General features: G+C 43.6%; 1 protein-coding gene and 2 long non-coding RNA genes across 5 annotated transcripts; 2 read left to right on the top strand and 1 right to left on the bottom strand.

Moving 5' to 3' along the window:
* Positions 1-1,735: 1,735 nt before the first annotated feature.
* On the top strand, positions 1,736-2,223 carry LOC122372734. Its single transcript, XR_006254923.1, has 2 exons — positions 1,736-1,892; positions 2,106-2,223. It is a non-coding gene; the product is annotated as an uncharacterized LOC122372734 (long non-coding RNA).
* Positions 2,224-4,556: 2,333 nt separating this feature from the next.
* LOC122372735 lies at positions 4,557-5,654 on the top strand. The gene is made up of 2 exons (XR_006254924.1): positions 4,557-4,835; positions 5,133-5,654. It is a non-coding gene; the product is annotated as an uncharacterized LOC122372735 (long non-coding RNA).
* A 182-nt stretch (positions 5,655-5,836) lies between these two features.
* On the bottom strand, positions 5,837-8,929 carry LOC122372733 (small integral membrane protein 15-like). Of its 3 annotated transcripts, none has more exons than XM_043350267.1 (2): positions 8,840-8,929; positions 5,837-6,736 (listed from the first exon to the last, which is right to left on the bottom strand). In XM_043350267.1, the coding sequence occupies exon 2, from the start codon at positions 6,722-6,724 to the stop codon at positions 6,449-6,451; it is 276 nt and encodes a 91-aa protein (XP_043206202.1). In that variant the 5' UTR covers positions 6,725-6,736; positions 8,840-8,929; the 3' UTR covers positions 5,837-6,448. The 3 variants fall into 3 exon arrangements, with proteins under 3 accessions (XP_043206202.1, XP_043206204.1, XP_043206203.1); XM_043350269.1 differs by lacking the exon at positions 8,840-8,929 and adding an exon at positions 8,714-8,746; XM_043350268.1 differs by lacking the exon at positions 8,840-8,929 and adding an exon at positions 8,606-8,620.
* Positions 8,930-10,494: the final 1,565 nt, after the last annotated feature.

The raw sequence follows: 10,494 nt of genomic DNA, 5'->3' as shown, positions 1-10,494 counted from the left end.
ACAAACTGCTTTCGAACGTAACTCTCCGTAGATAAATCGAAAGTTTTTGCACCTTTTACTAAGACGGACTTTTAAACATTTATCCAAGTTGCCTGATGCCATTCTCATAAAAAACACCGCTGATCAAGATAAACAAACTATGGCGCAGTTTTTGGTAAACAAACTATGGCGCAAACTATAAACAAACTATGGGGCAGTTTTTGTTGATAGGGACGGCAGCGCCCGGCCCCTATAATTCCTCCTCAAGCCACGGATCATATTCCGGGGACCGTCTCTCTCGGCCCCCGTCCCACCATACCCCGCTTCCCTCCCTGGTTTTTGTTACCGGCAGGGTCAATGTTAAGGACAAATTCTATGGCCCCACGGCCATAAACCAGCGCCAGCACCCCAGCTGTCGCCGCGCGGCCCCGGTATCCTCCGGGAGGGTGCTCGCCTTGATCTTGAACCGTCCGAGGGTCGCGCTGCGTCACTTTCGGCACCCTCCCCTCCCCTCCAGCTGGGTCCCGGACCGCTCAGAGGAGGCAATCAAAGGCCCCTGTCCGCGGAATTTCGTCAGCTGGGCAGCGGTGGCCGTGAAGCACCGCAGGGGAACACTGAACAGACCACATTTCCCCTCCTTTCGCCACTTCCTGCCGACACAGGAGGGCTCCTTTCAAAGCTCTTCAAAGATCAAAGGCATCCGGGACGAGCGGAAGAATTCGGATGTTCGTAATGCTGACATTTCTGTCAGGCACAAAGTATGGCATACAATCGAAGGACATAAATCGAGACAGGAAGCGTTTTCAGAAAGCGCACACATAGGTATTCAGTAAACCAGCTGAAACCGATGGGAAATATGCATCACTGACAAAACAACACAACCATCGAAAAGAAGCAACAAAAAATGTAGGCAATAATGATATGCTAAACAAAAATTATATTTCTTAAAAATTGAAAGCTTGTAGAAACTTCTAGGAAATTCAAAAGCTAGTCACTAGTCAACAGGTTCATTGCATCGATTTCTATCGGCTGGGCTTAGTGGTAAATTGGATGAGAGTAAGTGGAACTGGACCCATCCAAACTAATGCCAATGTTGTAGGTGTACACGATATACCTTCATGACCTTGCGCTTTGAAGCAAAAATGCCTGAGGTACTAGGTATTGCAGGTGCATGGAGCTTATGTACTGCATAGGATTCCCCGGATTCTCAAATCCAGGCCGGAAACGCATAAGCATGGTCGGAGACTCACGTTGTGCCCAGTCATCAATTACTATTATTATTTTATCATTATTATTTCAGTATACCCGACAACCACAAAGTAGTGGGCATTACGTTGGGTAGTGGTGCAATCTTCATACATACACATTACACAACACACATGTCACATACAACACACATGTATGAAATGTTCATATCTCAGGCAGCTTTTGCCAAATTGTCAGGGAACTCAGATTTGTTTTTCAATAGAAAAACACAATTCTAAAGAATAGTGTTTTAACTATTGACAACAAACCTTCGGTTACATCGAATTGTTACACACTCAATTAGCAAAAAGTCGAAAAAATGAGCAATAAAAATATAACCTAAGAAGAATTACCATAACCTAGGTCATTTCAACTTAGTGCAAGAACTTGCACACAAATATTTCTTTTAGAAGGCTACCGTATTTTATATGTTCATCCACAAACGAAATAAGATGCATATGAGTCACGTGCTGGGCACGTGACATTAACTTTTCCACTAAACAGGTTGCTCAAAATCAGTTCCTTTATTACCTAACTTGGTTTGTTCTTGATTGAGCCTGAGTTTTTGTTTTTCATTTAAATTCAGCCTAAATTCTAAGTAACAATTGAAATCATGAGGATTTTCAGCATTACGCTGCTGTGCCTAGCCATCTTTGTGATTGCTACAGGTAAGAAAAGCTCACGGATGACTTTATAAAGCTTTCCTTCGCAAGTCCATTCTCAATAACATAACAGAAAATGCATTTTCATTGCAGAAGTCTACAAACGTAACGACATGGCATTGCTCATGTCAGATACATGTTTTCCATTTAAGCAAAAATAGGAATCGTGGTTTTTAAGCAACTTCAAACAATTCGTGACATTTCCGTTTCATTTTGCAGAGGCCCGTAGTGCACATCGTCGGCGTCCTTACGAATATGATGAACGCGACGACGACGGAAAGAGGCCTTTGGACGAAAAGTCTGGACACGTCGTCAAGAAAATAGGCCAGCTTCTCAACAAACAAATTCAGGAAGAAATGCGGGAACAAATCTACGACAAAGTTCATGAAAATATCATTGAGCCTGTCGGAGAAATCTTGGAAAAATAACTCAAACAGCGTCCTTACAAGTAAAATGCCACATTTGTGGCATCGCCTTCCTCCCCTACATTCTGTCACCGGTGTGGCTATATTAAGTACCTTGTCAATCTGTCAGCAAATATAAACTCTTAGCAAATAAAAAAGGGCGTTTCTCTTCAACTGACAACTAAAACGCTTATGTAAATACCGGGCGTGGGGGCAGAAAACGTAAAAGGCACGTACGGCTCTCGCGAGAGGTTTTGCACTTTTACATTTCCGGTTATATCTCAGAAATTAATTGATCTACGATAAAGCCATTTTACAATTTACACGATCATGGCCGGCTTGTTACCCAAAAAGTCGGTAGCATCTTCAACACGTAAAAGCTTAAGATGACGAAGATACAGCCTGAAGTACACTAAATTTTCTAGGTGCAAAACCTACCGCTAAAACCCGCGAGACCTCTACTTCCAGGAGCCGGCGCTATAAAAATGAGGCGGCTCCAGCCACAAAGAGATCAACGAATAACTAACACTATAAACGCGTTATAATTAAAACTTTGTTTGAAACTGAGTAGCAGTAGCATTGCCTTTCCAGTCCCAATTCACAAAGCAAGCCTGTTCTGTTGTTTCCCTTTCATATTGCCTAATGCCTTCAATACATAGATCCTAGAACAACAGAATCAATGGATAAGGATAATAACCAGAGAAGGCAGAACCATGGATAAGAACACCAAACAAAGAAGCACCAAGTGACCTGCTGTTAAGTACTGTAGTTTCAAAGCACAAAAGTGATAGAACGAAGCGGATATCTCCAGTATCTTCCGAATTTAGTATTTTCCCATGGGCTTAACATTACGACGCAATAACCCCTAACTGACCTCAGGTCAGTGACATCAAAAAACCGAACTATGTGTCATACAACACGGTGAACTTAGCACATCCTGAAAGTTTGAAGGAAATCAGTCAAAAACTGTGAGTTGGAGAGGTGTAAAAAGAAAATTGAAATTTGACCATGACCTTGTACCGGTTTTCCCGACCTGGTGACCTGACCCAAGGTCACCCGGACCTGAAATTTTCAGGTCATATGTAAAAAGGTTGCCCCATAGGCTGTACCAAATTTGGCGGCGCTGCGCGCCGCCGTTTTTACGCTATTTTCGAAAAACCTTAGGGGGGTTGCATCAAGGGTTGCATCTTTAACCCCAGGACGAGGGTTAAAGAGCCGTCAAGTAACTTATCAGTTTTGTATCTCCTATATTGTATGACTAGGCGTAGAAGTTGAGCTTGTAGGTTTCGCCACGTTCTGATGCACAGCAAGGAAGTAAAACTTCTTGCATCGGCAACTAATCAGTTAGGCATTGCAAATGTCAGAAACCCAATATGCATGAAACAATAAAGTCACAAATTTGGCTGTATTACACGAAAGACTTAGACACACTCCACTGACTTGCTGCGTGTCGCTCTCGAGCTCACAGATCGGACAAAGCGTCGTAACAATGAGCTGGATTCGCTCGTTGTTGGTGCAAGACATTGACTGGATGAAGGACGCTCTTTCACAATATCCCGGGAGCCTTCACCCACATTTACAACCGTTGCAGTATCCAGGGTAGGCGATTGGGTGAGTTCCGAAGGGGCAATGCCATTTACTTGCCACTGGTGCCACTTTCCACTATACTGATTGCATATGTAGTCGTAGGTGAATGTAGGCTCGATGCGAAGCTGTACGGGGGCCCGATCACTTCGCTCTCCTCTAGACACTATACTTGTTGGCTTGTCACAATACATCGGTAGATTATATCGTGCTGGTGAGCGGTGACAGATGTAGTTTTGCATCTTTTTAAGAATGATTTCACCAAATGAACAGGTCGATAGCTGAACAATTATGTCTCAAAACGAAAGTAATTTTGCCATTGCGAGGGCAAACCAAACAAACTTGCCAAAGGCTTACACTAATTGTGACGGCAGCGTTAAAGAAATCAATCAAAAAGAAACATTCGGAAACTAAACCCAGTCACAAACAAATAAGGTTGTCATAACCAAAAAGACGGGTCATTAAAATACTCGACTTCAAACTGATGCCAGGTACTTGGCACTTGGCGAGACGCTTGGGCGAGACGCCAGATGCCCCAAGGCCATATATAGGAGATGCCCTACTTGCCAGACATGAGCGAATGTAAAAATTAGAAATCAGGAAGAAAAGATCGCAATGTTGCACGTGAACATACTTGACTAGGTCAGCTAATTTTAAGCGCAACAAACCCGAAAACCAGCCATCATGATCAGGCTTGGCTCAGACAGGGTTTAGAAAATAAAGTACTTTTTCTGTGTCCTTTAGAAAAATTGTTCAACAGTTAATGATGAAATTTCAGTTGAATAAGTCGACTAAAGTTCAAACTACGCAACTTGAAATACTTCGCCTCTTACTGTAAACAGATATCAATCACCCCAAAGGCAAGATATACTGACTGTCATGTTACTGGGCTTATTTTTCTACAGACGGGCAATATGCTTCCTTATTTGCGCGTCTACGTCGCTAACGCTTACACTTACAGGTAAGTTCCTGTTCCCGGTGTGAGTGCAACGTTCAGGTTGTAATATGATGCTCACACGATGCCATTATTCACATCGAACAGCTATTGACAAATTGTGATGAGACAATTATTGAATGATTGAAAATATCAGTGTTATCCGGTTTGACTATGCACATACTTATCTAATGAAGTAAACGCCTACATCTGAAAAAAAGCTTCAAGCTCTACCTGCCGGTAAAAAGTCAGGGGTTTTCCTTCACAAAAAACTGCATTTGCTTTTGACAGCCTAGCATCTTTACTCTATTTGCTACCTGCCAGGAGCTGTACCAGAAACGCAGAACTTCATTTCGGTGCTACAGCAGCTGCCCTCTGCCGGCCCTTCGAGCAGCTTAGTTCGTCCTGATGGCCATCAGGTGTCACTGCCTGCCTACTCCCTGGCACCACTTCTCAGGAGCGTCAGAAGCATAGACGACGACGACCTTCGTCGAGATGTGAATTCACAACTCCAAAGCAATCGTCCATTAGACGCCAAAATAGATTATCTTATTTCCACACTTGCAAATCTAGTGAAAAAGCAAATCCGGAATGAAATTCAAGAGAAGTTGATCAACAGAATCAAGACGGACATTCTCGACCCTATAGACGAATCCATTCCAGACCTGCACAGCCAGCGTGGTCGTCGATGACTAAGATTCGAATTAGCTACCTCAACCCATCCGTGTGTGAGTACGCTGTCCCTTGTTATGTTGCTTTCATGCGAGCAGCTGTTTGAATTTTTGTTTGCAGTATCTGATATAAATGTACCATGCATGAGTCAAATACACCTAAAAAGACAATGAATGAAATAAGTTTGGAGTCTATGGAGTCTATGGAGTCAATTTCCCGTCAGCGATAACGGTAACATCATTCCCGCTAGCAGCTAATCAATACTGAAGAAAATAATGCAGAGAAGTGTCTAGTGGCAACCTTTTATCCATGCGATATCAAAACGAAATGATTAAGCGCAGAAAACGAGGATTCGGTGAAAGCTCTGAAATCGATTATGTATTCATGCAATCAAGAGCACGAGCGTACATTCCATCCCGTACGAAAATTATCGACACCAAGTCCCGCACTCCTTGCGAGACGACCACAGGCTCGATGCCCGTAGTCCTGATCCACCAACAGACCGTACTGACAGACGGTCAGAATAGCGGAAAGCTACCACAACTGGAGAGGCCGAGTCTGATTCAAAATACCGACCTTCTAAACTGATGGAGGTGGATGAGCCTCAGCGGTAGTGAACGACCACTCCAGCGACCTGATTCTGATCGAATTAAAAAAGACCAAAGTAGCACACACTTCCAACAGCCATTGACTCCGATGACGTCAGGCCTCGGGACAATCATGAGTCCGAATCAGTCCCGGGTCAGGCCTACAGTTCACTGAGGCAGGTCGCCACAGCCATGGTTCGACTAGTCTCAGAGCCTCGAAAAGCGTTCTAGTTGACAGCTAGACTAATGTTGGATACAACATCTCGAAAACCATCAACAGTGCCATCAAATGTCTGATAACTTTGGTGGCTATTTCAGCAAATTGATACATGTAACAAAAGGAATGAATAGTTTCACGCAAAGGAACACACCTTGTTGTGATCAGTCCGCCTTCTTTGACTTCTTTTTCTTGGCTATGCTGGCGAGCATCTTCTCCTTCTTCTCCTTCTCCTTGGACTCCTTGTCCAGGGCCTTGGCCAGCTTGAAGGACAGCAATGATGAGATAAAGAAGAGAGGTGACAGGCAGAGCAGCACTTTGAAGAGGAAGTCGTATGGATCAGTTGCCGCCCAGTAGACGATACTGTCGGCCCAGCCCTGCCAGGTGCTTGTGTCGATCTGCGGCCGCTCGCTCGGCGGTGGCACAGCCTCATCGGCCATCACGGTAGGCAGCTGTGGGCACAGACAATTGATGGATTATGAATAAATTTACTTATAGGCTGTGATAGAATGAGTTAGATCATACCATAGCACCCATTTTGAAATGAAGCCAGCATTATTTGTCTAAGGTTGTCTAAGGTAGGTATCTGCTGTATTGCACCCAGAGTCAACTGCAAACCGTAGCAACAGAGGCAGTGTCTGGTAAGCAACCACATAGCCAGGGTGACATAAGCATCAGCACCAGCCTACACCATTCATGCTGGGGATCTGAGCACCCACCTGCACAAAGCAAAAATTAGAAGATAAGTCCACAAAAGTTAGAAATATGCAGTATGCACTCGTGATATAAATAATTGTAGCAAGACCCCAATTATTTCCTAGGGCCGAACCTTTTGTGCCTCTGTACAATGTACGTACATCATTTTCTAGGACCAGGACAAGGCTGTGCCAGTATTGTAGTAGGTACAGCATTATACCAATTTTAAAGTTAGGGCCTGCACTGCTCCACCCGAAATCCGCCCATCAAGGTATATCAACACCATACAACACACACTACCTAGTGCACAGTGCACATCAAGCTCAATACAGACATACCAACAAGATCATATCTAAATTGTCCTGGTTCACAATCTGGGTATCCAGGAGTCAAATTCATTCTCCAGCAGGACATAGGACCCGCAAGCAATGCAATTTCCTTCCAGCACGAGCAAATGGAGGAGCTCGGGGATTAAGTCCATTGCTGGTTAAGGAGATATTTTCCCATCAGTCACAGTCACCCGACCTGAAAAGCCCTTAACTAAAGCATCTAGGGCATATTGCAGGAGGAGGAGGTCTAGGCCATAAGGAGTGTCCATCCCAACCTGGAGGCCCTGAAGGCGAATATCGTGAAGATGTGGGAGACGAAGGACCCCACCAACATCATAAAGAGATGCAAGTCTTTCTGCCTCTGTGTGGACTGTGAAGGTTATCGCCTCTGAGGGAGTTATATATCGCCTCTGAGGGAGTTATTATCGCCTCTGAGGGAGTTATATCAGGCATGAGGGGAGTGAAAGTATCTGCTTTGATGTTGCAAAGCAGTATCTATTTGGTGTTTGTGTTGATAATATTTGCTCCGACTGCATTTGTTTGTCGAAACATACAAATGTACCAGAACTTTTTGGAGCGCACCCTGCAGAAAGCATCTCTGGGTAAAGTGCATCTAGTCCCCTTGGTTGTAAAAAACCAAGTGTGATGCCTGCTTTATGACTACCGAAATGTAACACAGAAACTGGAGGGAGCTATGAGGATGAAGAATGAAGAAATTAAGATGAATAATTGCACAACCAAGAAATGCCATCCAAAGATTTGTCCCCGAAGCTGAATCGCTGCAGTGATTGTTGCATGATTACTATTCATTAATTTGTGGTAGATGGACTGTATGTTAAGCAGTACGTTCACTTGTAAAGGACAGTGAGATCTTGATAGTTTCTAACAAAAGTTTGTTTGTTAGTTTGTTGGACGCTAGAGCCAAGCTGCTACGCGCCCTAAAGGCCTGGCTACACTATGCATTTTCAGTGTGCGTTTTTGGCGAGTTTTCATGATTTGCAGATTATCGTTCTAGGAAAAAATGACATTACATTTCTGTTACGTTTTTCATATAACCTTTTAGTTAATTTAAATGTTTTATTAACTTTTATATAAATGCCAGGCTTTAGCTCTTCAACAACAATAATTATAGTTTCTTTTTGGTGGCCCTAAATATAAGGTAAGTTTATTCTAGAGTTCAGTTTTTTTTAAGTGGCCCTAACTTATGTTAGCGGCCTCGAAACGAGGACAGCGACCTCGACCTATGCCGCACAAAAGAAACCGGCCATCCTAACCAAGACCAGTGGCCACTTTTACAGCAAGATAACATGGGAAAACCCATATCCATGTACTATGCCATGGTTTATTCGTGGTTTATTCCAACGGTGTATATACTGCCTTGATTCCAACTTTGGGCTGGCATACCTAATGGCGCGGCTGTGACATTTACGGAGGAGAGCTAAATAGCCATTCTTTTCCGAATGCCTGCGGGCTGCGACCTAGATATCTAGCGCAAATGGTGCACAACACTCAATAATTATCCGTTATTACCTGTGAAATATCCTAGGAAAGATACAAGATAATATAATAAATATTCTAGACGCAACGACTATGCACGGTATAACGTGACTTTCAAGCATTTGTTATTTCAGTAGTAAGTTTACCAAAGTTATAGTGACGTCATGAACTATTTCGTAAGCCCAATGTACAAGAAATAGGCATGCACTTGGTGTTTCTGGTTTATTTTTAATGGAAATTGTATAAATAATAACAATATTAATTGGGTGTAAAAATTACAAATACTAATTGTATTTAAGTGTCAAAAAAAGGATTTATCGACTGGACTCTGCGGTACAGCATAACTTCAGGCGTTTGTAGCTAGAGCCATCTAGTGAGGGATGTTGAACACAACAGCAGCTAAAACAATAATACGGATGTAGGTAATAGGTAATTTAGGTATCACATTATCACAGTGAATTCGCGGCCCCCTCCCCCAGGCTATTTTGTGGATATAATCAATTGAGCCATGCCTTACGCACATGAATGCACATTGACATACGAATGCATTATGTAGGTAGGTAAATACCTAATAGGCACACAAATGACATGTGGCAACAACAGACGACTTAGACGGTTCGGCTCGGCATTGTGCATAATGCCGCTTTGTGAGATTTCATTATGGTGAAATATGTTTCGTCTGAGTGTGAACGAAATTGCCTCAGGTTTATACCTACGTCTTAGTCAAAATGCGCGTTATTCTTCGGGGGAGTTTAAATTTCGAATATATGACTCAAGTAAGTCGTGAGCCTTTTCTTACGAATCTCTTTGATTATGCACTGATAACATTCGGTGGAAAAACTAGCAAGACAGCAGTCTGGCTGATCAGCGGTGCTGCTCTCTGCTGACGATGAAACGATCCCTACTACTACTTCACACAGTGCGAGTGAAGCTGTAGGTGGCAGCACCACCGTGTGAGGGCAGCATGGGTCCGAAAATGACGGGACGGGACTACTGCAGACCCCGAGTGATGTCGAAAACGTGAGCCTAACGACAGTGTCTAGGTTGAGAGGAAGCGTAGTCACATGCGGAGAAATAATAAGGGAAATAAACACAAGGCCCGGCAGCCTAGTTCATACACGATTTGTTTGCGCACACGAAGTGCTAGTGCAGTGCACTGAAGATATGGAGACGAAACGGTTGTGGGCGGATTTGCCAACTGGAACGACCTATAGGTATCTGGGTGTTATAACATTAAATCATATTATTTCTCTGATTGTCTGGCATTGAAAGCAACCGCATTTTGACTTTTCATACAGGGCTACCTCATCTTTCCCTGTTCTGAACCAATCCATGCTTAGGTATCCTTATTCCTCAGTCCCCCTTTTTTGAGCTGACGATCATGCTCAGACAATAGGCGAGGGCATCTCCTACAGGTGCCTACCCCCGGGATAATGTTTGAATAGATTGAAAGATCTAATGAACCATACCAAGCAAACAAACAGCGTATCTCAACATCTTAAATTACGCATCGTTCTATCCTCAGGACTGCTCAGTGCTCATCGGTGTTACCTTATTCAAGGCTGGCGCCCCTTGTCATCATTTCCTGTTCAGGAATGACGGTCGTACCTCGCTCACCAAGTAACGTGCAAGGGCTGCTCCTAAAAGAACTCATCCACCTCCTATCCATGATGACCGTTCATGGGCGG

Source organism: Amphibalanus amphitrite, unplaced genomic scaffold, assembly GCF_019059575.1.
Source record: "Amphibalanus amphitrite isolate SeventyFive unplaced genomic scaffold, NRLGWU_Aamphi_draft 001393F_arrow, whole genome shotgun sequence".
Taxonomy (NCBI): Eukaryota; Metazoa; Arthropoda; class Thecostraca; order Balanomorpha; family Balanidae; genus Amphibalanus; species Amphibalanus amphitrite.
The sequence above is the reverse complement of the archived record's forward strand: the minus strand, read 5'-3'. Positions and strand labels throughout refer to the sequence as shown.

Excerpts from the sequence above, each read along its gene's own strand:
- LOC122372733 (XM_043350267.1), bottom strand. The coding sequence starts at position 6,724 with ATGGCCGATGAGGCTGTGCCACCGCCGAGCGAGCGGCCGCAGATCGAC.